We start from the raw sequence: 27220 nt of genomic DNA, 5'->3' as shown, positions 1-27220 counted from the left end.
AATGAAAGCAATAGGCCTCCTTAAAATATAAATACTTAAGTCATATAAAGATGCAAGTAATAATAAGCAGAGCAGAAAAAAAGATGGGAAATTACTATTCAGTAAAGTAGTAAACAATCGCTAAATAAGCAACAATGAGACAAACCTTAAAGTGCCTGAGGTGTAATAATACCAACAGGTTCACTCACAGTAAAAAGTGATATACTGGCACAAAGTCCTAGTACCCCAAAGAACGATTCACCTTGCTTGGCGACCTCTGACAAAGCCTATGTCAATTATACTTTCACGTACTGTTTAAGTCATTTTTAAAATTGTAATAAGTAAAGCACTTATTAGAGTATTATACGCTCCACAATTTATATTTATGCTTATATATTGGACTCTTACTTTATATAGTAGTTGCTGGACAAATTTTGGGTTAAAAAATATTCTTACTACAAACGATTGCAATTTCCCTGTCTGTAGACTTTATACAGCTCTGGCAAAAATTTAGTGACCACCACATCAAATCCCTGTCATGGGCAGCCCAATCTCCAGACCTGAACCCCATTGAAAACCTCCGGAATGTAATCAAGAGGATGATGGATAGTCACAAGCCATCAAACGTAGAAGAACGGCTTACATTTTTGCGCTAGAAGCAGTGTGAAAGACTGGTGGAAAGCATGTCAAGACACATGAAAGCTGTGATTAAAAATCATGGTTATTCCACAAAATATTGATTTCTGAACTCTTCCGGAGTTAAAACATTAGTATTGTTGTTTCTAAATGATTATGAACTTGTTTTCTTTGCATTATTTGAGGTCTGAAAGCACTGTTGTTTTTTTTTTATTTTGACCATTTCTCCTTTTCAGAAAAAAAATACAAAATGTATTGCTTGGAAATTTGGAGACATGTTGTCAGAAGTTTATAGAATAAAAGAACAATTTACATTTTACTCAAAAATATACATATAAAGAGAAAAAATCAGACAAACTGAACATTTTGCAGTGGTCTTGTAATTTTTGTCAGAGCTGTATAGTAGTTGCTGCACAAATTTTGGGTTAAAAAATATTCTTACTACAAAATATTGCAATATCCTTGTCTGTAGATTAAATTTTGCTAACCTAAAAATGCTAAGATATTTTAATATATAATTGCTTTGATAACGTCTGTAAAATACTGTGAAAATTAATGACACTATATAAGCAAATAAATAAATAATAAAATGGTGAAAGCAAACATCATGGCACAGCATCATAGTCATGAATTACAACAGTTTCCTGATTCTCAGCTATGCAAGAAAGAAGTACCGTATGTTCCTGCACATTAGTCCTACACCCTACATTTGTGGCTGTCATAAAAGTAGGATTGGTCATAGTTTTTGGCTTAGTTCACATATCTGAGTAACCGGTCACATTCCAGATCATAAAGATCACAAAGCAGCATATGACCATAGGTCATACATATAAAAGATGCCACTGTAGAAGCGACCAAAGCTTGACCCTGGTATTGTCGACTGGGTAGTCTTTACGGTAAAACACCCCCACACATCTTCTTCCCAACCGTGACCCCCCAGCTATCATTCCTATACCCAATAAAAACACGACCACCTTAATTCTTTGGAATGATATAGGCCACAGTAGCCTTTTTCTTAAACATAAAACAATACATACATTGATACAAAGCAATAATAACATTTTAAAGGCTAGAAGGAGTCCTCGGAGCCCCAAGAATGTGGTGATTGACAACCCATACCGTGAACGTACATAACACCAACTTTTACTCCCAGCCGTTCAAAACCCTGGCTCGGGAGCACCAAAAACCCAAACAAGGGTTCACTGTTCACGGTAAAAAATCCCAGGAGATCCGACCACCCCTGCCGGAACTCCCCAACCACCATTCACCAGATTCAAAAGATACCAACACCAAAACAGAGGAGCCATAAGCCAAAATGGATCCCCAAAACCAATTTTTACCAACTCCCAGGACTCCCCCCAGCCGCCACGGCCACAATGACCCAAAGTAAAAAACGACCTTGCCATTGAAAGATCAAAAACTAACAGAACCCCCTTTTGAAAAACAGCAATAGGGCAGGAGGGCGGGACTGCTCACGATCCTCTAAGAGCGGGAAGTGTCTGATCCCACCCCCAAATTCCCATATAACCCTCAGGCCAGAACCTTCCCCCCCCCTCATTACCATACTACCTACCCCTCTCCCCCCATTGTCATGCAGGCCTTCGCCTACGCCGTGGGGGGAGGGGTACGGCTTGCTCCGGCCTTTTCTACAACAATGCTATAGTATTCTAAATTCATAAAATGTGGTGCTGTAGATGGCTTATTAGACCACGATCACATGTTGAGTATTTGGTGAGTTTTTCCCCTCAGTATTTTTAAGCCAAAACCAGGAGTGGGTGATAAATACAGAAGTGGTGACATGTTTTTATTATACTTTTACTCTGACTGTTCCTGGTTTTCCTTCCTGAGTTTTCACTACCTTCTATTTAGATAAAGAGAAAACACCAAGCAGTCCACACTAATGAAGCAATAGAAACTATCACACACAAAGTATTTGTTGCCCTTACAAAAGATCAATTAAAAAATGCATTGAATAGAGATATACATGTAGATGTCTGCCTCTCTTATGTTTCTCTGGAAATTGCTTCATACAGTGTCCCAGACAAAACTATTTATGGCGAAACTTGAGTTACAGAGCCACATGTGTATCTATTTAAACAAATTTTTTTATGGATCTTTTGTACGTACAGTTGAAATTAGAAGTCTACATACACTACATAAAAAGACATATATGCATGTTTTTCTCAATATGTGACATGAAATCTGAATAAACCTTTCCCATTTTAGGACAATTAGGATTACCATAATAATTAATATTTGACAAATGCCAGAGTAATGAGAGAGAGAGAATGTTTTAAGGCATTTTTATTACTTACTGCAAAGTCAAACATTTACATACACTGCCTTTAAACATTTCTGGACAGCCCATATGATGATGTCATGTGTTTGGATGCTTCTGATAGTTTTTTTTGCAACATCTGAGTTAATTCGAGACACACCAGTGGATGTATTTTAATGCACACCTGAAACACACTGCTTCTTTGTGCAGCATCATGGAAAAGGCTAAAAGAAATCAGCCAAGATATCAGGAAGAGAATTGTAGACTTGCACAAGTCTGGCTCATCATTGGGTACACCTTCAAGATACCTGAAGGTGTCTCGTTCATCTGTACAAACAATTATACGCAAGTACAAAGAAGATGGGAATGTCCAGCGATCATACTGCTCAGGAAGGAGACTGATTCTGTGTCCCAGAGATGAATGTGCTTTGGTCCGACATGTGCATATCAACCCAAGGACAAACGCAAAAGACATTGTGAATATGGTGACGGAAGCTGGTAAGATTGTGTCAATTTCCACAGTGAAACGAGTACTGAATCATCATGGGCTGAAGGGCCACTCTGCCAGGAAGAAGCCACTACACCAAAAGAAGCATAAAAAAGCCAGTTTTATGTTTGCAAATGCACACATGAACACAGACCTTAATTTTTGGAGACATGTCCTGTGGTCAGATGAAGCTAAAATTGAACACTTTTTGGGCATAATGACCATCGTTACATTTGGAGGAAAAATGGAGAAGCTTGGAAGCCTAAGAACACCATCCCAGCTATGAAATACGTGGGTGGCAGCATCATGCAGTGGGGTTGTTTTGCTGCAGGAGGGACTGTTGCACTTCACAAAATCGATGGCATCATGAGAAAAGAAGATTATGTGGCAATACTGAAGCAATATCTCAAGACATCAGCCAGGAAGTTAAAGCTTGGGCGGACATGGGTCTTCCAAATGGACAATGACCTGAAGCATACTGCCAAAATGGTAACAAAGTGGCTGAAGGATAATAAAGCCAGTGTTTTGGAGTGGCCATCAAAATGCACTTATTTTAATCCTATTGAAAATGTATAGGTAAAAGATGAAAAGGCAGGTGCGAGCAAGGCGACCTACAAACCTGGATTAGTTACACCAGTTTTGTCAGAAGGAATGGGCCCAATTTCTGACCAACTACAGTATTGTGAGAAGCTTGTGGAAGGATATCCCAAACGTTTGACCCAAGTCATTTAGTTTAAGGGCAATGGTACCAAATAATAATTCATAAGTAATAAAAATGCCATAAAACATTCACTCTCATTATTCTGGAATTTGGCAAATATTAATAATTATGGTAATCTTAAATTGACCTGAAATGAGAAAAGTTTATTTTTATTTCATGTCAGATATTGAGAAAAACATGCATATGTGTCTTTTTATATAGTGTATGTAAACTTCTGGTTTCAACTATACATTAAACACTTTATGTGCTTGATAACGTGGTCTTCATAGTACTTCACCATCACTATTATGGGCCATTTGGTGTTTTCCTTTTAACTAAATAAGAGGAAAAGGAAACCCAGGAGAGACATCTCTTAATAAAGTTTTAACCAGCAAAGTTTATTAGATAAACCTCCAATTCAAAAAACATTATAAATGGTGACTAGTGTTGAGCATTCCGATGCTGCAAGTATCGGGTATCGGCCGATACTTGCTGTATCGGAATTCCGATACCGGGATTCCGATACTCTTGTGGTATCGGGTATCGGGTATCGCAACAACATTAATGTTAAAATGTGTAAAAGAGAGAATTAAAATAAAAAATATCGCTATACTCACCTCTCCGACGCAGCCGGGACTTCAGCGAGGGAACCGGCAGCGTTGTTTGTTTAAAATTCGCGCTATTACTTGGTTACATGAATTCCCGGCTTGTGATTGGTCAGGTCGGCCACGTTGCCGGGACGCGGACCAATCACAGCAAGCCGTGACGAAATTACGTCACGGCTTGCTGTGATTGGTCCGCGTCCCGGCAATATGGCCGCCCTGACCAATCACAAGCCGTGACGTCACGGGAGGCTGGACACGCGCCCATTTTAAAATGAGCGCGTCCAGCCTCCCGGCTTGTGATTGGTTGACCGCGGCGCAACCAATCACAAGCCGTGACGTCACGGGAGGCTGGACACGCGCCCATTTTAAAATGAGCGCGTCCAGCCTCCCGGCTTGTGATTGGTTGACCGCGGCGCAACCAATCACAAGCCGTGACGTCACGGGAGGCTGGACACGCGCCCATTTTAAAATGAGCGCGTCCAGCCTCCCGGCTTGTGATTGGTTGACCGCGGCGCAACCAATCACAAGCCGTGACGTCACGGGAGGCTGGACACGCGCCCATTTTAAAATGAGCGCGTGTCCAGCCTCCCGTGACGTCACGGCTTGTGATTGGTCAGGGCGGCCATATTGCCGGGACGCGGACCAATCACAGCAAGCCGTGACGTAATTTCGTCACGGCTTGCTGTGATTGGTCCGCGTCCCGGCAACATGGCCGACCTGACCAATCACAAGCCGGGAATTCACGTAACCAAGTAATAGCGCAAATTTTAAACAAACAACGCTGCCGGTTCCCTCGCTGAGGTCCCGGCTGCGTCGGAGAGGTGAGTATAGCGATATTTTTTATTTTAATTCTTTCTTTTACACATTTATATGGTTCCCAGGGCCTGAAGGAGAGTTTCCTCTCCTTCAGACCCTGGGAACCATCAGGAATACCGTCCGATACATGAGTCCCATTGACTTGTATTGGTATCGGGTATCGGTATCGGATTGGATCCGATATTTTGCCGGTATCGGCCGATACTTTCCGATACCGATACTTTCAAGTATCGGACGGTATCGCTCAACACTAATGGTGACTCATAAGTAGAGATGAGGGAATTTGATAGGGTCAGGGATTATCCGGTAAGCTATAACGCTTACAGAATAAGCTGCAGCCGGAACCCGGCTTCCTGAATCACTTGATTCAGGAAGCCGTCAAAGTCAGTATATTGGATAAGTCTCTATGAGCTTTTGATATCTTGCCACTGGGATTTTTGCCCATTTCTCAAGGCAAAACTGCTCCAGTTTTTTCACGTTAGATGGTTTCCTCTGGTGAACAGCAATCTTCAAGTCTGATCACAGATTCTCAACTGGATTAAGGTCTGGGCTTTGACTAAACCACTCCAAAACATTTACACCTTTCCCCTTAAACCACTCGAGTGTTGCTTTATCAGTATATGTTGGGTCATTGTCTTGTTGGAAAGTGAACCTCCGTCACAGTCTCAAATCACTGACAGACTGAAATAGGTTTTGCTCAAGAATATTCCTGTATTTCGCACCATCCATCTTTTCCTCAACTCTGACCATTTTCCCTATCTTCTACATATCTTTTGCCAAACTCAAAAAGAGTCATACAATTTTTGTGTGTAAGCAAATGATTTTTTAGGCCCACTCGTCCTTAAGGCTACCTCTACGGAGTGTATGGCTTATTGTGGTCGTTTGGACAAATACTCCATTGTCTGTTGGGAGCTCTGCACCTCCTTCAGGGTTACATTTGGTCTCTGTGCTACCTCTCAGATTAATGCCCTTCGGGACAAGGCTGAGAGTTTGGTGGGCGACCCTCTCTTGGCAGGTTTTCTCTGGTACCATATTCTTTCTGTTTGATTATAATGGATTTGATGGTGCTCCAGGGGTTCATGAAAGATTGGGATTTTTTTTATAACCCAAGCCTGACTTGTACTTCTCAACAACTTTGTCCCTGACTTGTTTGGAGATCTCCTTGGTCTTCATGGTGATGTTCCGTTAGTGGTGCCTCTAGCTTTATGGTGTTGCATCATCTTTTTCAGAAAAGGTGTGTATATGCTGACAGACCATGTGACACTTAGATTGCACACTGGTGGACCTTCTTTCACTTATCAAGTGACTTATGAAGGTAGAAGCAGAAATTTTTAGGGGTTTCATAGCAAAAGTGGTGAATACATATGCACATGCCAATTTTTAGCTATTTGATCCCATAAATTTAATTTATGCCTATATTTTTATCACTTCGCTTCACCAACTTAGACTGCTTAGTGCTGATTCATCAAGCACAAATCGGATAACAAAAATATTTAAACACAGGTTGTAATGTAAAAAATAGGTAAAAAGCCAAGAGGATGAATACTTTTGCAAGCCATTGGTGGTACCTGCATCTACTATACATTAATTGCAAATCCCATGATTATGCATATGATGGGAATATCCCTTTAACATTGATTCTGCTATTTTATTAAGTCCTTGGATGAGTTTTAAAGTCAGTGATATGCACATAAATACACAGTGTCAAAAACTCACCAAATGTTGATTGCAGGAGCCTATGCCCTGATTTATCATTGCTGTTTTCCAACTTTTCAAGGGTAATTTTCTTCTTTTAAGTGACTTTTACATTTGTGTCTTATTATCTATACATTTTGCGCCACTTTCTAAGGTGTTTTTCTATTTTAAGTCTTTTTTATTTTTCGACAACTTTGCATATCCAGATGATTTAGACATATTCATAAAACACAAGTCTTATTTTTTGGCGCATCTTGCTCAACTCCCTGTCTGAAGTAAAGTTTCTGGATGAGGGCCCTTAGTCTTTTAGAGTTACATTCCTGAAATTATCAGAAAATCAGAACGCTATGATTTTGGTTTGGCATTTATGGCTTCTGGCTGTTAAACCATTATGTAAATATTTCAGTAGGATTCTAAGGCCATCTTTGCAAATAACCTCTTTATATTTCCACATTTAATTTGCCTGGGAAGCATTGCAAGGCCTATAAGCGTTCATGCATACATCTTTTTTTAGGCAGATTTCACCTGAAACCCGCCAAAGATAATAATGAACATTTGCACAACAATGTAAAAATGACTTGCTGTGCACATGGTCCATCTTTTGTAACTTAGTTTAACCGCTTTAGGCTTCAAAAGCCGTAAAGCAGCTAAAAGAAGTGACCTGACCATTCTTCTGATGTCTTCTGGCTTGGAAGCCTCCACTGTGGCATATTTGTAATTTAATTAAAATTGAAAAAAATGTGGTTGGGAATGTCATCCAAAAATACATCAGCAAAGCCAGTTCAGGAAGAACATCGCCATCATTTTCCTAAAATGTCTTCTACTTCAAACATGATGTGGGTATGCTGGCAGCTAAAAGACGCTGTGTGCACATACCCTAAAGCAGTGTTCCCTAACTCCGGTCCTCAAGAGCCACAACAGGTCATGTTTTCAGGATTTCCTTAGTATTGCACAGGTCATTGAATGCTTGCCTGTCCAGGTGATGCAATTATCACCTGTGCAATACTAAGGAAATCCTGAAAACATGACCTGTTGTGGCTCTTGAGGACCGGAGTTGGGGAACACTGCCCTAAAGCTTGCCATGCACATTAGATGGCTGTTGGCCAAATGTTGACTCGACAGCCATCTCAGCTGACTCTCCTATTCGCAGGAGTGTGAATTAGCAGCATCCCTCTGCAGTCACTGTACAGGTGACTAAGTGGTGTAGGTCCTAAGACGAGGCCATCAATATAAAGTACTAGACAACTACTTTAATTTTCAATCAGACCTCATGCAGTTTTTATCGGGAGGTGGGGGGTGTAAAATGTCCTTTAAACACTCAGTGAGTGACTTGTAGTAACTTTGATCACACTTGTTTGGGCAGTAAATCTTCTTGTGTAAAACGGTTGTCTCGTCATTCCGAGGAAAGTCTACAGTCAATCTTTGTGACTGCAGACTTCTGAATCCTACAGCGTGCCCATCGTATGATGTAAAGGATTCTCCAGGGTTACCCCCCTCCCACAGTAGCCCTCAGACTGTATAATTGGCACCTGAATTAACCCCCAAGCTGTATAATGGCCCCCACATTACCCCCTAAGCTGTATAATGGCCCCCACATCAGCTCCCATACTGTATATCTGTCTTTTACTACTGATAATCCTCATCTCATTCAAGTCTATGGGAAAGATCTGAAAATAAAATGCATTTTTACTGAAAGAGAAATTGACATGTTGCGGATTTCAAAATCGCACTGCAGCTCAATTTGCGCTGTGTAAAAAAGAAAAAAAGCACAATGGGCATACGATTTCTATAAATCCCATCCACTGTGCTGGAACTATATAACGCTGCATTTTTTGTGCAAAACAATATGAAGCAGAAAAAAACGCACCAAATACTCATTGTGGGAACTTAGCCGAAGATTCTGAATGTGTATGGACGCAAAGCTAGACACAAAATAAATAAATAAAGTAAAGGCTTTCTTACCATGCTGGGAAGGGACTCCTCACCTGTGGCCTTCAGCTGTAGAGACGAAGGTTCTTGTTAATATACAGACTGATATGAAAAGAGGTAAAGTGGTAGTTTATCACATTACACAGATGGTTACACAGAAAGCAGGAAGACCGCAGACTAAACAGAAGTCACAGAGAAACGCGATTAGCATTTAGCACGGCTAATTTAATAGGAGCATAGGTCAATAAATGTGCAGTATATATATATATATATATATATATATATATATATATATATATATATATATATATATATATCTCATACACAATAGCACCGGTTCTGTTGTATAGAAAACATAAAACCATCACACAGAGTCACAGTCATTTAGCCAAGAACGACAGGAGCTGGCACTTCAGTCTATGTCACCAATCACAATGTCAATGTACAAACTCTCTCTTCATATTGATATCCATACCCCAGTTTAATAGCAAAGGAGCCCCTCCAGATCGGGTGTCATACAGTGCCTGCAGCTCGGCGTGACAGACAAGTGACAGTGAGACACACCCGGAGGGCAGGGAAGGACAAAGTCCAATAAGGAAAAGAAACTAGAGAGAGGGAGAAAGGTAGATGATACGTAGAGAGCTTTAAGGAGGCTGTGATTGTTCGAGTGTCATAAGGACTTTGGCATATTACAGATCTCAGTGAACAGTAAAAAGAATAAACTGATTATAAAACTAGGTGTATATGAATAAGTCATGGAGCAAGAGAACACACACTGCCTAGAGAGGGATTAGGCCTCACAAGGACGGAGACACATCTGTCTGAGAAGCTAAACGAGATAATAGAACATGATACATATTTAGGAATCGGTCACCTGGCAACTCTGCCTTTGTATGGAAGGAATTCTTGAAATCAGGAGGACAGCTCCAAACTGGACTCGTGTGTTTTTCAGCTTCCTATAACGTTGTCTATATATAGGATATAGAATAACAATGTGATAAGCACACAATAAAAGGGTTGTCTGGGAGTAGAAAAGAAGGGTTTGTCTTTTATTTTTAGCAATCTTGTCCATGGACTATGTCGGATAGTGCAGATTCCTGCTATTCAAGTGTATCAGCTGATGTGTGTAGCGCCTCGTCCCGTTCCCCGGGGCTGTCTCTTCGGCGCGGTGCCCAGCGGGGATGCCCATCTCCTGGGGCTCACCTCCCACATCCCGCGCAGCCTGCTCTTGCTGCTGATTCCAGGATGCTGCGCGTGTCCCGCAGGTCCTCTAGCACGCCACTAAGGGCGTGCGTGCTCTCCCGGTGTCTTAAAGAGACAAGCGTGCCATTTTCAAAAATACGTGTCAGCCAATGGCTGAGTGTCTTGTACTATTTCAGGCACCTCTGCCCTTAGGGAGGTGCCTGAGCAACAAGTGTTTCCTGTTGCTAGTTCTCAGGTTCCCAGTCCCCCGAACTTCCATTCTGGCCCTGTTTAAGGGGTCTTACTACGGGGTCTGAGGTTCGCTTAGTCACGCCTCCTTCGGAGCCTCCTGGGTAGTGGTCCGGTGGTTTCACGAACATTTCAATAAACGAATGTGCACTTCACCATCTGTGCCTCTGTTTCCATTTGTTACAATGTGCAATATAAGACAGTCCATGGAAAAGATTGGCGCTATCATGAAGCAAAGCAGAAACGTTTTTTTTTTTTTACAATCCTTGGTAACTTTATTATAATAATGTCTATAGTTATGTTTAAAGTCTATTTCACAGTAAAGAATCATCGCAAAGTGACCTAATGTTTAAATCAGGTTTTCATGCTAAATGTATTTTTTCAAATATTTTTAGGTTGTTTTCAGTTTTCCATTTCACTATATTAAGAAAATATTAGAAATCTTGAAATTTTCACTCTTGCCACTATGCCTTATATTTGACTAATGTTTCATTTGCTGTCCAGATATTTCAGAAGCCTCAACAGAGAGGAAGAGGTCAGAAACTTTAGTGCCACCTGTTAGAAGCAGCAATCCTAAAAGTCAATATTGACCCTTTAAAGGGCGTTCCAATGCTCACCGTAAAAAGGACATGTCAATTGCGCAAAAAAAAGAAGTTAAATAACTTATAAAAATCCTTGTGCTCTCCCGAATCTTTGATTCTATTCTTAGTTGTGCTGCATGGCTCCATTGCATATATATATTTGTTGCTTTTGGAGCACAGTATGGGAAATCATTGCTTGCAGTTCAATTGGGCGTTTCTGCAGAGTCTTCTCTTGGGCGTGCCCTTTTACCCTTCCTTCCCAGATTCTGCCAATCACACATCGGCAACATCCAATAGTACTAGATTGCTAGTGCTATGATTGGGTCTGGGAGGGAGAAGTGCACTGAAGAAAGAAGACTCAGAAGAAAAACCCATTTGGACTAAGTACTGTATATAGCATAAATTCCACGTATTTGCTTTCCAAAACCAATAAATTTGAATATCTCTGCAATGAAGTGATGCAAAAAGAAATGAACAGCAGAATCACACGAGCTCAGGGATTTTATTAGGTATTTAACTCAATTTTTTGAGTAAGTGACAGGTGCGCTTTAAACTTACAAAAAACAAAGGACTCAAAAAGAACAAGTCATTGTTTGATGCATCCGGGTGGATTGCTAGAGTCTACAGACAGTTGGGTTCATGACATTAAACAAATAGATTGGGAAGAAACGCTGAATGCCCCATTATATACTATTAAGAAATGGATTTCACTTAACCTAATGGCACAAGTCGACTCTCACAAGGTCAGTTCTGTTCTGCTCTCATATTGGGGTTCTGTACAGAAGATCCTTTTGTGTTCTCAATAACATATTGGATAACTTTGACATTGCTCCAAAAGAGTTGATCAGTGTCTTGGTGGCTGGTTTGAGGATAATTAGAATAGTAAGCAATTAAGGAAATGGAAGACTATACCTTCAAGAACTTTTATACATAAGGCTACACCATCAATTGTAATGTTCTGGAAAGCTGCTTTCAGATGGCAAAACAATATTCAGCAGATATCTGTAGATTGTTGACTGCCCATGTTAATATTTTTAAACATATTGATAGATATAGAAATGATAGGCAGTGACACACAGTCAAACATAGTCACATTTCTTTATGGATATCTGGCCACTGCTGTGCTATCTAATGCCGACGGACGCTTTATTTAAGATTTAGTATCTTTTGGCCTACTGGCTGTTTTGAACTCCCCTGATGAATTGCCAGGACTGGGGAGGAAACGCGTAGGGAGGTTTATGACCATATTCTTCTGTTGGTGGGTGCCCATAGCAGGGCTCACTTGGGGCCTGTCCTTGTTAGGACAGGATTACTACAGGGGCATGACAGGGGTTTAGGGACCTTACCCCGTACCCCCTACGTCACCCTGGTATTTGGACCTCCTCTGTTCCTACGAACGCTGTAAGGAATTTGTTGTTGATATCCGTCTGCTTCTATTTGGTGAGATCTATCATTTTGAAACTATTTTCTCCAGACTCTGTAGCTCATTTATCATGTTATAAGCAACTATATGGTGACAATTTATCTTTACACGTGAAATATACAAGAATATTTTTTTTTATCACTGATTACAAATTGAGGGCGATCGATATAGTGTATGGTTTCAGCCTCCAATTATGTATAGGATGCAGAAATACCGTAGCTCTCACTTGATAAATGCCTTTGTATAAAGTTCACTTTAACCCCTTCGAGACATGGCCTTTTTTCGTTTTAGTTTTTTCCTCCCCTTCTTCCAAGAGCCAAGATAACGTTTTTATTTTTCCGTCAATATAGCCGCATGAAGACTTCTTTTTTTGTTGGACAAGCTGTACTTTTAAATTACATCACTGATTTTACCATATAGTGTACTGGAAAATGGGAAAAAATGTGGTAAAATTGCAAAAAAAAGTGCAATTTCACAATAGTTTTTTTGAATTTTTTATTTAAAATGTTCACTATATGGTTAAACTGACCTGCCAATATGATTCCCCTGGTCAGTATGAGTACACCAATACCAAACATGTATAGTTTATTTTTTATTTCGGTGGTGAACATTTTTCCAAAATATATATGAAAAAATGTTTTTGTGTTTGTCACCATTTTCCGAGACCAGTAGCGTTTTCATTTTTTGGGATCTGGGGCTGGGCGAGGGTTTATTTTTTGTGCCTTGAGCTGTTGTTTCTATTGATACCAATTTGGGGTTACATACAATGTTTTGATCGCCTCTTATTGCATTTTATTGCAATGTTGCAGAGGACAAAAAAGTTTTCTCTTGTTTTATATTTTGATAGATCAGACATTTCTGATCTCAGCGATTTCAAATATGGGTATTTTTAAATGATTTTATTTTCAATGGGCAAAAGGGGGGTGATTTGAACATTTGTGTTTTTTTAATTTTTTCATATTTTTTTAACTTTTGAAGATTCACAATGACAGGCATGGGGGTTTTGTTCAGATCCCCAGCTGCCATGACAATCCATCGGCGCCCCCCGATCACGTGACAAGGATGCCGGTGGGAAGGATTTATGCCGTGCTTCTGGCTGGCACGTATTAAATCTCACTGTTGGAGATTTCCAGTGGGATTTAACTGGTCCGATCCACCCATGGCTGTTAAAAGCACATGACAGCTGCCATATGTGGGGAAAGATGTGGGCTCAGCGCCGGTGCCTGCATCAAAGCCGGGAACATGACTCATGACATATATGTCATGTGTCGTGAAGGGGTTAAATGATAAATTTACCCAGTAAATTCATGATGCGCAAGGCATGGTTGATCATAAACAGAGCCTAGAACACTTGCCTGGCTTGTCTTCCTCTTACATGAGCCTGAACAACAGTGATTTTGCGGCGGTAGACTTGGAAATTCTTACGGTTGAGGAATCCTCTAAGATTTTTCTGTAGAGTCAGAGCAGCCAAACTCTGAATATCTCCCCATCTTTTCTGTAGTATCTCTCGGGCACGCTCTTTTAGAAAGATCTGACAGAGAATTACAATAATGGTTCATCATCATCAAATTAACATATATTTTAAGAATAATAATTACTGTCACATTTCATTAATATTAATGTTTATTATTTAACATTATTGTCCCATACACATTTATCATCTTTCCACAGGATAGAGCCATAAATAGATAAATGTATGATCACAAGAATGTCAGTAGACATGTGTGACCTTCACTTCTATAGGCAGTGAATGGAGCAATTCCATTGATAAGTAGTGTCACAGCAGTTGGAACCCTATAATCATACATGTAATTAATACCTATCCTGTAATTAGGTCATAAATGTTGTTTATGAAACAACCCATTTAAAGATAATTTGAGTAAAAATCCAATTATATTGCACCAGAAAACTAAAGAATTTCTCCAAAACGTAACCCTCACCTGTTTAGCATGCCATGAATATAACTAATAGGCCTAAAATGACTTTACAAAGATAAAAAAAAGATTCTTAGGACATTTCTGATTAATTGCATTAGATCAGTTCTACACTTATAAACTAGGACATAACTGTGTGTTGCAGAAACTTTTTATACAAACTAGATATTTATTATTCACTTATCACATGTCAACTTTAGTGGCTAAAGTAGCTTTTAGATGTACTCAGCCTTAAAGGGGCTGTGCCACGAACAAAAGTGTATTTTAGTCAACAGACCTTGTGGTAAAAATAGACTCTACAATTGGATGTGTTTAAGCACATCGTGGGTTAAAACATATTTCTTCACATATTGCAGCTGTACTCCTGGACGCCAACTGACATATGTGTGAGACAGATCTCGGGAGCTGTGAATCTTCAGTCTGCAACCTCTACTGACACGTGACTATGACAGGCGGCATTTTGAATTATATCATTGACTCCATTCTAATTCATGCTTGGAGAACCCTTTTAAGATATCTGCTCTGAGTTCAAACCATAACACACAAACCAGTCTGAACAAAATTTCTCTATCACTTTTTTTAACAACTTAGCACTCAAAGCAACTTTTCCAACTGCAAGAGAAGGGCTACTTCCCCTCTAGTTTGTGTTACAGTATCCCAGTGGTACAGTAATCCGTAGATTTATCCTTTTGCCCCTTCTAACACAGCACTCACATAGTCCATCTGGCTTTGGCCTTGGTGTCTGACTGTCATGGCACAGTAGCTAGATATCTGGGGGGGAGGGGCTTCTTCCCTATCCCTAAAGCTAGGGGTTCCCTAGCTATCACTGCTCCCCGGATTACTTCTGATGGTAAAAACACCAGGGCCAAGTGACTTAATGAGCTCCTGAATCATCCCTTATCGGTCCCCTCTTCCACCAAAGGAAGTGGGGAGTTGTAGTGTATATGAATGTGCAAAACCAGACTAACAAGGGAAAATGTACAGGGATAAATGAAATTACCAATAGTACAAATATGCACTCACAAACAACAGAGTGGAACACCGGGAAGTAAAGGAAGGAATAAACAGGAGAGAATGAGGGTATGCACACAGACAATTGCCATGCATGTTATGACCCCAATGGCGAGGGTCTCAGAGGAACGTGGAAGTCTGCAGAATACAAAAATCCAGCTCATAGGGCAGTGGTAACTGGGTTGACCATATATCTACTCCTAACGCCAACACTAGAAGTAGCCGGGGATCATTCCTACGTTGATTCTAGATGACACGCGCCAGCCGGAGAATCTAGCTACCCCTAGTAGAGGAAAACAAAGACCTTTCTTGCCTCCAGAGAAGGGGACCCCAAAGCTGGATAGAAGCCCCCCACAAATAATAACGGTGAGGTAAGAGGAAATGACAAACACAGAAATGAACCAGGTTTAGCACAGAGAGGCCCGCTTACTGATAGCAGAATAAAGAAAGGTAACTTATATGGTCAACAAAAACCCTATCAAAATCCACACTGGAAATTCAAGAACCCCCGAACCGTCTAACCGGTCCGGGGGGAGAACACCAGCCCCCTAGAGCTTCCAGCAAAGGTCAGGATATAGATTAGGAACAAGCTGGACAAAAATACAAAACCAAAACAAATAGCAAAAAGCAGACTTAGCTGATATAACTGGAACCAGGATCAGTAGACAAGAGCACAGCAGACTAGCTCTGATAACTACGTTGCCAGGCATTGAACTGAAGGTCCAGGGAGCTTATATAGCAACACCCCTAACTAACGACCCAGGTGCGGATAAAAGGAATGACAGAAAAACCAGAGTCAAAAAACTAGTAACCACTAGAGGGAGCAAAAAGCAAATTCACAACAGTACCCCCCCCTTAGTGAGGGGTCACCGAACCCTCACCACGACCACCAGGGCGATCAGGACGAGCGGCATGAAAGGCACGAACTAAATCGGCCGCATGAACATCAGAGGCGACCACCCAGGAATTATCCTCCTGACCATAGCCCTTCCACTTGACCAGGTACTGAAGCCTCCGCCTGGAGAGGCGAGAATCCAAGATCTTCTCCACCACGTACTCCAACTCGCCCTCAACCAACACCGGAGCAGGAGGCTCAGCAGAAGGAACTACAGGCACAATGTACCGCCGCAACAAGGACCTATGAAATACATTGTGAATAGCAAACGACACAGGAAGATCCAGACGAAAAGATACAGGATTAAGGATTTCCAATATCTTGTAAGGCCCAATAAAACGAGGTTTAAATTTGGGAGAGGAGACCTTCATAGGAACAAAGCGGGAAGAAAGCCATACCAAATCCCCAACGCGTAGTCGGGGACCCACACCGCGGCGGCGGTTGGCAAAGCGCTGAGCCTTCTCCTGTGACAACTTCAAATTGTCCACCACATGATTCCAGATCTGCTGCAACCTATCCACCACAGAATCCACCCCAGGACAGTCAGAAGGCTCCACATGCCCCGAAGAAAAGCGAGGATGGAAACCAGAGTTGCAGAAAAAAGGCGAAACCAAGGTGGCGGAACTAGCCCGATTATTAAAGGGAACCTGTCACCTGAATTTGGCGGGACCAGTTTTGGGTCATATGGGCGGGGTTTTCGGGTGTTTGATTCACCCTTTCCTTACCCGCTGGCTGCATGCTGGCCGCAATATTGGATTGAAGTTCATTCTCTGTCCTCCGGAGTACACGCCTGTGCAAGGCAATATTGCCTTGCGCAGGCGTGTACTCCGGAGGACAGAGAATGAACTTCAATCCAATATTGCGGCCAGCATGCAGCCAGCGGGTAAGGAAAGGGTGAATCAAACACCCGAAAACCCCGCCCATATGACCCAAAACTGGTCCCGCCAAATTCAGGTGACAGGTTCCCTTTAAGGGCAAACTCAGCCAACGGCAAGAATGTCACCCAATCGTCCTGATCAGCAGAGACAAAACACCTCAAATAAGCCTCCAAAGTCTGATTGGTTCGCTCCGTCTGTCCATTAGTCTGAGGATGGAAAGCAGACGAAAACGACAAATCAATGCCCATCCTACTACAAAAGGATCGCCAGAACCTGGAAACGAACTGGGATCCTCTGTCTGACACAATATTCTCAGGGATGCCGTGCAAACGAACCACGTTCTGGAAAAACACAGGAACCAGATCGGAAGAGGAAGGCAGCTTAGGCAAAGGAACCAAATGAACCATCTTGGAGAAGCGATCACATATCACCCAGATAACGGACATGCCCTGAGATAGCGGAAGATCAGAAATGAAATCCATGGAGATATGTGTCCAAGGTCTCTTCGGGACAGGCAAGGGCAAGAGCAAACCGCTGGCACGAGAACAGCAAGGCTTAGCTCGAGCACAAGTCCCACAGGACTGCACAAATGACCGCACATCCCTTGACAAGGAAGGCCACCAAAAGGACCTGGCCACCAGATCTCTGGTGCCAAAGATTCCCGGGTGACCTGCCAACACCGAGGAATGAACCTCGGAAATTACTCTGCTGGTCCACTTATCCGGGACAAACAGTCTGTCAGGTGGACAAGACTCCGGCCTATCAGCCTGAAATCTCTGCAACACACGTCGCAGATCCGGAGAAATAGCTGACAAGATAACTCCATCTTTAAGAATACCAACAGGATCCGCGACTCCAGGAGCATCAGGCACAAAGCTCCTAGAAAGAGCATCGGCCTTCACATTCTTTGAACCTGGTAAATACGAGACAACAAAATCAAAGCGGGAGAAAAACAATGACCAGCGGGCCTGTCTCGGATTAAGGCGTTTAGCAGACTCGAGATACATCAGATTTTTGTGATCAGTCAAGACCACCACACGATGCTTAGCACCCTCGAGCCAATGACGCCACTCCTCAAATGCCCATTTCATGGCCAACAACTCCCGATTGCCCACATCATAATTTCGCTCGGCAGGCGAAAACTTCCTAGAGAAAAAGGCACAAGGTTTCATAACAGAGCAACCAGGGCCTCTCTGCGACAAAACGGCCCCTGCCCCAATCTCCGAAGCATCCACCTCAACCTGAAAGGGAAGTGAGACGTCAGGCTGGCACAAAACAGGCGCCGAAGTAAACCGGCGTTTCAACTCCTGGAAAGCCTCCACGGCAGCAGGAGCCCAGTTAGCTACATCGGAGCCCTTCTTGGTCATATCCGTCAAAGGTTTCACAATGCTAGAAAAATTAGCGATAAAACGACGGTAGAAGTTAGCGAAGCCCAAGAACTTCTGAAGACTCTTAACTGACGAGGGCTGAGTCCAATCAAGAATAGCTCGGACCTTGACTGGGTCCATCTCCACAGCAGAAGGGGAAAAAATGAACCCCAAAAAGGGAACCTTCTGTACACCAAAGAGACACTTTGAGCCCTTGACAAACAAAGAATTTTCACGCAAAATTTTAAAGACCAACCTGACCTGCTCCACATGCGAATCCCAATTATCAGAAAAAAACAAAATATCATCCAGATAAACAATCAAAAATTTATCCAGATACTTCCGGAAAATGTCATGCATAAAGGACTGAAAAACTGAAGGCGCATTGGAGAGCCCAAAAGGCATCACCAAGTACTCAAAATGACCTTCGGGCGTATTGAATGCGGTTTTCCATTCATCACCTTGCTTAATGCGCACAAGGTTGTACGCACCACGAAGGTCTATCTTGGTGAACCACTTGGCACCCTTAATCCGGGCAAACAAGTCAGACAACAGCGGTAAAGGATACTGAAATTTGACAGTGATCTTATTTAAAAGCCGATAATCAATACAAGGTCTCAAAGATCCGTCCTTTTTTGCCACAAAAAAGAATCCCGCACCAAGAGGGGAAGAAGATGGACGAATATGTCCTTTCTCCAGAGACTCCTTGATATATGAACGCATAGCGGTATGTTCAGGTACCGACAGATTAAACAGTCTTCCCTTAGGAAATTTACTGCCTGGGATCAAATCTATAGCACAGTCACAGTCCCTATGAGGAGGCAGTGCACTGGACTCAGACTCACTGAAGACGTCCTGATAATCAGACAAATACTCCGGAACTTCCGAAGGCGTAGAAGAAGCAATAGACACAGGCAGGGAATCCTCATGAATACCACGACAGCCCCAACTTGAGACTGACATAGCCTTCCAGTCCAGGACTGGATTATGGGTCTGTAACCATGGCAGCCCTAAAACAACCAAATCATGCATTTTATGTAAAACCAGGAAACGTATCACCTCGCGGTGTTCAGGAGTCATGCACATGGTAACCTGTGTCCAATACTGCGGTTTATTTGCTGCCAATGGTGTAGCATCAATACCCCTAAGAGGAATAGGATTTTCTAATGGTTCAAGAGTAAAACCACAGCGCTTAGCAAATGAGAGATCCATGAGACTCAGGGCAGCACCTGAATCTACAAACGCCATGACAGGATAAGATGACAGTGAGCAAATCAAAGTTACAGACAGAATAAATTTAGGTTGCAAATTACCAACGGTGACAGGACTAACAACCTTAGCTATACGTTTAGAGCATGCTGAGATAACATGTGTAGAATCACCACAGTAGTAGCACAAGCCATTCCGGCGTCTATGAATTTTCCGCTCATTTCTAGTCAGGATTCTATCACATTGCATTAAATCAGGTGTCTGTTCAGACAACACCATGAGGGAATTTGCGGTTTTTCTATCACATTGCACCGAATTAGGTGTCTGTTCAGACAACACCATGAGGGAATTTGCGGTTTTGCGCTCCCGCAACCGCCGGTCAATTTGAATAGCCAGTGCCATAGTATCATTCAGACCTGTGGGAATGGGAAAACCCACCATAACATTCTTAATGGCTTCAGAAAGGCCATTTCTAAAATTAGCGGCCAGTGCACACTCGTTCCAATGTGTCAGCACGGACCATTTCCGAAATTTTTGGCAATACACTTCAGCCTCGTCCTGCCCCTGAGACATAGCCAGCAAGGCCTTTTCTGCCTGAATCTCAAGATTGGGTTCCTCATAAAGTAAACCGAGCGCCAGAAAAAACGCATCAAGATCAGCCAATGCCGGATCTCCTGGCGCCAGCGAAAAAGCCCAATCCTGAGGGTCGCCCCGTAAGAACGAAATAACAATTTTTACTTGCTGAGCAGAATCTCCAGATGAACAGGGTCTCAGGGACAAAAACAATTTACAATTATTCACGAAATTCCTAAACTTAAACCTGTCTCCGGAAAACAGTTCAGGAATCGGTATTTTAGGTTCTGACCTAGGATTTCTGATAACATAGTCTTGTATGCCCTGCACACGAGTAGCCAGCTGGTCCACACTTGTAATCAAGGTCTGGACATTCATGTCTGCAGCAAGCATAGCCACTCTGAGGTAAAGGGGAAAAAGAAAAAAAAAACCTCAGAATCTTCTTTCTTATAATCCCTCTTCTGCAATGCATTAAACATTTAATACTGGCCTGGCAAACTGTTATGACCCCAATGGCGAGGGTCTCAGAGGAACGTGGAAGTCTGCAGAATACAAAAATCCAGCTCATAGGGCAGTGGTAACTGGGTTGACCATATATCTACTCCTAACGCCAACACTAGAAGTAGCCGGGGATCATTCCTACGTTGATTCTAGATGACACGCGCCAGCCGGAGAATCTAGCTACCCCTAGTAGAGGAAAACAAAGACCTTTCTTGCCTCCAGAGAAGGGGACCCCAAAGCTGGATAGAAGCCCCCCACAAATAATAACGGTGAGGTAAGAGGAAATGACAAACACAGAAATGAACCAGGTTTAGCACAGAGAGGCCCGCTTACTGATAGCAGAATAAAGAAAGGTAACTTATATGGTCAACAAAAACCCTATCAAAATCCACACTGGAAATTCAAGAACCCCCGAACCGTCTAACCGGTCCGGGGGGAGAACACCAGCCCCCTAGAGCTTCCAGCAAAGGTCAGGATATAGATTAGGAACAAGCTGGACAAAAATACAAAACCAAAACAAATAGCAAAAAGCAGACTTAGCTGATATAACTGGAACCAGGATCAGTAGACAAGAGCACAGCAGACTAGCTCTGATAACTACGTTGCCAGGCATTGAACTGAAGGTCCAGGGAGCTTATATAGCAACACCCCTAACTAACGACCCAGGTGCGGATAAAAGGAATGACAGAAAAACCAGAGTCAAAAAACTAGTAACCACTAGAGGGAGCAAAAAGCAAATTCACAACACATGCAACAGTCTCTTGAAAAAACTCCAAAACAACTCCACGAAAAACCTACACCTCCAGGTCCAACCAAACAGTAAGGAACTAACTCTGGTAATGCCTGATTGCCAGAGGCTATATATCACAGAGGGGAGTGGCAAACGCTGAACAGCTGAGAGCATCAAAGCAGAAAAGCCTCCAGGAGCTCACAGCAGAATAGATTAACCCATGCAGTGCTAGCAGAAACCTGCACTGTTTGAAGGTGAAGTGCTTCTAATCAGTGCAGGAGCAGGGCCGCCATCAAGGCATTACTGCCCTGACTGGCAAATGGGGCCCGATCAGTAGAGAGGGCCTGCATCGGGCCCCGTCTCTTCTGCTGATCAGGTCACAGCAGCAGGATTCTGCCGATGCAGTAACTGAACCTGTGTCTGGGACACAGGTTCAGTTACTCTATTGCCGTGCTGGCCCACATGCAATAGTTAAAGCCGCCAGCCAATCGGAGGCTGGCAGCTCACGTCAGCACGCACTTCGCCGGCGTATGACGTAATTGTCATTCGCCGGCGAGTGCGCGCTTGAAACTGCTGGAGGGATCATTGCCGCAGGAGTATGGCAATGTAAGAAGAAAGTTTTTAATTAATATTATTTTATTATTGAAAGCGGCAAGCCGCAATATGTTTCACTGGCAGGATGGAGACACATGGACCATGTAGCTCCATCCTGCCCGGGGAAGAATGGAGACATGGGGCAGGATTAGTGACAAGGAGCAAAATGGAGACAAGGGGCAGAATGAGACAAGGGGGCAGGATATAGACACAGGGGCAGAATGGAGACAAGGGGCAGAATGGAGACAGGGGGGAAGGATTGGAGACAAGGGGCAGAATGGAGAAAAGAGGCAGAATGGAGTCAAGGGGTAGGATGGAGACACGGGGCAGGATGGAGACAAGGGGGCAGGATGGAGACACGGGGCAGGCTGGAGACACTGAGGCAGGATGGGAGACACGGGGGCAGGATTGGAGACATGGGGGCAAGATTGGAGACATGGGGGAAGGATTGGAGACACGGGCAGAATGGAGACATGGGGCAGAATGGAGATACGGAGCAGAATGGAGAAACGTGGGCAGAATGGAGACAAACGGGCAGGATGGAGACATGGGGCAGGATAGAGACACGTGGGCAGGATGGAGACACGGGGCAGGCTGGAGACATGGAGGTAGGATGGGAGACAGGGGTAGGACTGGAGACACGGGGGCAGGATTGGAGACACAGGGCAGAATGGAGACACGAAGGAAGAATGGAGACACGGGGCAGGATTGAGACACAGGGGGCAGAATGGAGACATGGTGCAGGATGGAGACAGATGGGGCAGGAATATGGGGCAGGATGGAGACATGGTGCAGAATCATGGGGCTGGATGGAGACAGATGGGGCAGGATCATGGGGCAGGATGGAGACTGTTATGATCCTTAGTGGCAGAGGATCACGAATAGACCAGCAAGTGAATAAACTAAGGACAAGCTCTAGGGAGATGGTAACTGGACTGATCGCAAATCTGAACCTATCCAACACAACTAGAGGTAGCCGGTGAACGTGCCTAAAAAATTCCTAGACGTCTCGAGTCAGCCTGAGGAACTAGCTACCCCTAAAGAGAAAGAAAGACCTCGCTTGCCTCCAGAGAAATAATCCCCAAAGATATAGAAGCCCCCAACAAATATTAACGGTGAAGTAAGAAGAAGGCACATACGTAGGGATGAAATCAGATTCAGCAAAAGAGGCCCACTAATACTAAAAAGCAGAAAATAGAGCAGGGGTCTATGCGATCAATAAATAACCCTTACAAAATATCCATCCTGAGATTTCAAGAACCCACGCACCAACTAATGGTGTGTGGGGAGAAACTCAGTCCACTAGAGCATCCAGCAAGCGAGGGAATCACATTTTAGCAAGCTGGAACAGAAAACATGATAAACACTGCTGATCAAAAAATGAGCAAACAAAACTTAGCTTGTCCTGGATGGACTGGGAGCAAGGTAGTCAGAAGGAATCTGAGTAGCACTGATTACATCGACAGCCGGCAACAAGTGAAAGCAAAACAGAGCTATATAGGAACCTCCCAGAGGATAATGAACCAGCTGATAGCCAGAGACCAGCAGGATAACAAACAAAGCCACCAGGGGGAGCCCAAAGCAAAAGTCAAACCATACCACCAGTGACCACAAGAGGGAGCCTGAAAACAGAGTTCACAACAGGAGACACATGGTGCAGGATCATGGGGCAGGATGGATACAATGGAGACAGATGGGGCAGGATCATGGGGCAGATTCGGCAGGATCATGGGACAGATGGGGCAGGATCATGGGACAGATGGGGCAGGATGGGAGAACATATGGGGCCAGGATGGGTGAACATATGGCTGGAGCCAGGAATAAGACACACTGGGGCCAGGATGGGGACATTATTACCATAGGGACTAATTAAGGGATATTATTACTGCAGTGATGTATTTATTTTATTTTTTGAGGATACTGTTTTAAATGGGGGAGGCGGTCCTGTTACTGTGCAGAGCAACACTGTCGCCTTTTTTTCTTCATCTGGTGTAGTTTAGAATTTGGGAAAAAAAAACAGTAATGTGTTCTGCAAGCGGTGCTCTAGATAACTGTGTTATTTCCTGCAGAGACGAGCCCTGGCTGGAAGAAGTGACGGCAGTCTGTGCTTGATGAGGAAGAAAAGCAAAGATGAAGGACTTCACCTAGAGATGTCACTGGTGAGTCAGTGTGTTACCAGTACACTGACACCATACACTGTATACTATATACAGCGTTCCTGTGTACAATGTCACCAGTGATCACTGTATTACCTTTACACTATATACGGAGCTCCTGTGTATAATGTCACCTGTGATCACTGTATTACCTGATTACCTGTACACAGACACTGCATACTAAGCACAGATTTCCTGTGTATAATGGCACCTATGATCAGTATTGTAGTATTCAGTCACTTTGTGGTGGTAATATGTGGTCTGGTCATGATGTGGTGATATTTCTTCCTTGTATGTGGTATTATAAGTCACTATGTGGTGGTAATATGTGGCCTGGTCATGGTGTGGTGGTATTTGTTCCTTGTATCTGGTAATATTGGTCATTTTAAAAATTGAAAAATAAATAAAAATATACCTAAATTGTATTGGGTATTTTAACAAATGATTAATAGGTTAGAGTAGAGTAGTGCTCTGCCAAAAGAATATAGCTTGTCGTGGTGGTGGCTTAAAAAATGTTTTGGCTAAAATAAAAGCTGCTGGCTATATGTGTGATCTGGTGATGGGAACTGTTAATGTGTGATTGGTGAGAAGTGGAGTTTTTCCAAGAGAGAGTGGTGGGACTGTGGAAAATTTGAGGGGTGAGGCGGGACTGGGGTGGAGCCTGGCCGGAGTCTCAAGGGGGCCCCAAAAATTTTGCCAGTAAGGGGCCCCGAAATTCCTAGTGGCAGCCCTGTGCAGGAATATGAGAAATCAGACAGTGCGGTCTTCTGGTCTTTCTCTGTCGCAGTAAACCCATGACACTGACCTCTTCTCTCTCTTCATCAGGTTTCTCTACCTCACATTCATCTTTCACTTGAGGAGCTAAAAATACATACTTGGAGTACTTTGATGATACTATAAAATGCCACCTTCTAACATTATGAGGTTAACTGTAAGGCTGTGTGCACACATTCAGGATTTTTCGCTTTTTTTGCGGTTTTCTCTATAAAAACAGGATAAAACCGCGAAAAAATGCATACATTAAGCATCCTATTATTAGAATGCAATCCGCAATTTTTTGTATACATGTTGCGTTTTTTTCTGCGGTGGAATCGCATTCCGGAAAAAAACACAGCATGTTCATTCTTTGTGCGGAATCGTGGGGATTCCGCACACATAGGAATGCATTGATCCGCTTACTTTCTGCATATGGCTATGCCCACCATGCGGGAAGTAAGCAGATCATGTGCAGTTGCTACCCAGGGTGGAGGAGAGGAGACTCTCCTCCAGGCCCTGGGAACCATATAATTGATAAAAAAAAGAATTAAAGCAAAAAATCATGATATTCTCACCTTCTGGCATCCTCGGCAGTCTTCCCGCTCCTCGCGATGCTTCCGTTCCCAATAATGCATTGCGAAAATGACCTGTGATGACGTATGGTCTCGCGAGACCGCTATGTCATCTGAGGTCATTGTCAGATACCAGATGCTGCAAAGGCAGCATCAATAGTAAAAAGTTGGTCACACTTGTCAAAAGTCTTTCCAACTCATTTTTACAGTACACACTAGGAATTGAACCCAACCTCATTCTGTAATCCTCCTTAGCGCTAAACTGTTTCTAGCTCCTAATATATGATAACATGAACCACTTCATACCTTTGAGATCCCAATCTGATATAATGCTGAAGAATCTCCAAATATCTTGGTTAGTACTGCAGAACAATACTCTCTGTCTTCTGATAATATATTTCCTTTTCCTGCAAGGTGACCATATCTGAAAAAAAACAGCAACATAAATGGTATACAGTATAATTCACAGTAACAAACCAGGAGTATAGGTTGAACTTCTCACCTGTTAACAAACTGTCTAAGTGGGATGCGAATAGGATATCCATCTTTCATCAGCTGCACAGCTTCTAGGATACCAGAATTTCTCAGTTGAGAGCTAACAAACTCCACATCAAATATTCCTGGAAGCTGTCAAATAAAAATGTGATAAGAAAGGGTTTTTGGGACCCTGAAATGTGATTTGATAATATAGAATTTCATCAGCAGTTAGGAAATAGAAATGTAACAAGTAAAACATTCAAAAGATTAATAAATAATAACAGTAAATATTATACTCTCAGACTGAACTTGCATTGGAGAGTGTGGTTTGTAGACCTATTCTAACAGGCAAAAATATTTGATCACCTGATGGCTCAATCAAAGTTTAATTTGATTTATGAGAAGCATCATAGCAGTCTCAGATTAATTGTAAAAAGGAAGCCATAATGCTAAGTTGATACATATGGCTCTTTAACCTGTGTGTGAATCTGTGGCTACTGTTATATATGAAGCAATCTTGCAGAAATCTGAAAAGAGGATGATTTAACTTCTGGTTCCCTCCTCCTTGTTCAGGTACAGAAAGCTGATTTCTAAGTCCCAACCAAAATAGCAGAAGTTCCATTTTCTTACCTGAATGGGAAAATAAATAAAGTGAAGTGTGACTGCTTTGATACTATGCATGATGAAGGCTTTGATGCTATGGACTGGCATGCGCATTCCTCAGACATGAATGGAATCAAGCACATCATGTCTCATTCCATCCTCCAATACCACGTTGCACCACAGACTGGCCAGGAGTTGACTGATGCTTTAATCCAGGTCTGGGAGGAGATCCCTCAGGAGAACATTGGCCACCTCATCAGGAGCATTCCCAGACATTGTAGGGAGATCATGCAGGCACGTGGAGGTCACACACACTACTGGGCATCATTTCCTTGTCTTGAGGCATTTCCACTGAAGTTGGATCAGCCTGTAATTTGACTTTCCACTTTGATTTTGAGTATCAT

The 27220-nt window shown here is 42.8% G+C and overlaps 2 protein-coding genes across 3 annotated transcripts in view; both read right to left on the bottom strand.

Annotated features, from left to right (window-relative positions):
- The window catches only part of LOC143765267 (unconventional myosin-XVB-like), a 161201-nt gene extending 151501 nt beyond the window's left edge, over positions 1-9700 (bottom strand). For both annotated transcript variants that reach the window (XM_077251750.1, XM_077251751.1), the window contains exons 1-2: positions 9601-9700; positions 9159-9194 (exon numbers count right to left, since the gene is read on the bottom strand). In XM_077251750.1, the coding sequence (XP_077107865.1) occupies positions 9159-9161 (3 nt within the window). In that variant the 5' untranslated portion in view covers positions 9162-9194; positions 9601-9700. The remainder of the gene's footprint in view (positions 1-9158; positions 9195-9600) is intronic.
- A 4202-nt stretch (positions 9701-13902) lies between these two features.
- LOC143767920 (unconventional myosin-XVB-like) overlaps positions 13903-27220 on the bottom strand; it is a 199192-nt gene continuing 185874 nt past the window's right edge. The window contains exons 12-14 of the mRNA XM_077256439.1: positions 26239-26363; positions 26043-26160; positions 13903-14091 (exon numbers count right to left, since the gene is read on the bottom strand). Coding sequence (XP_077112554.1) covers positions 13903-14091; positions 26043-26160; positions 26239-26363 — 432 coding nt within the window. The remainder of the gene's footprint in view (positions 14092-26042; positions 26161-26238; positions 26364-27220) is intronic.

The sequence above is a fragment of the Ranitomeya variabilis genome, chromosome 4 (assembly GCF_051348905.1).
Source record: "Ranitomeya variabilis isolate aRanVar5 chromosome 4, aRanVar5.hap1, whole genome shotgun sequence".
In the NCBI taxonomy this organism is placed as follows: Eukaryota; Metazoa; Chordata; class Amphibia; order Anura; family Dendrobatidae; genus Ranitomeya; species Ranitomeya variabilis.
Note: the sequence above shows the minus strand (reverse complement) of the source record. Positions and strands in the feature narration are given on the sequence as shown.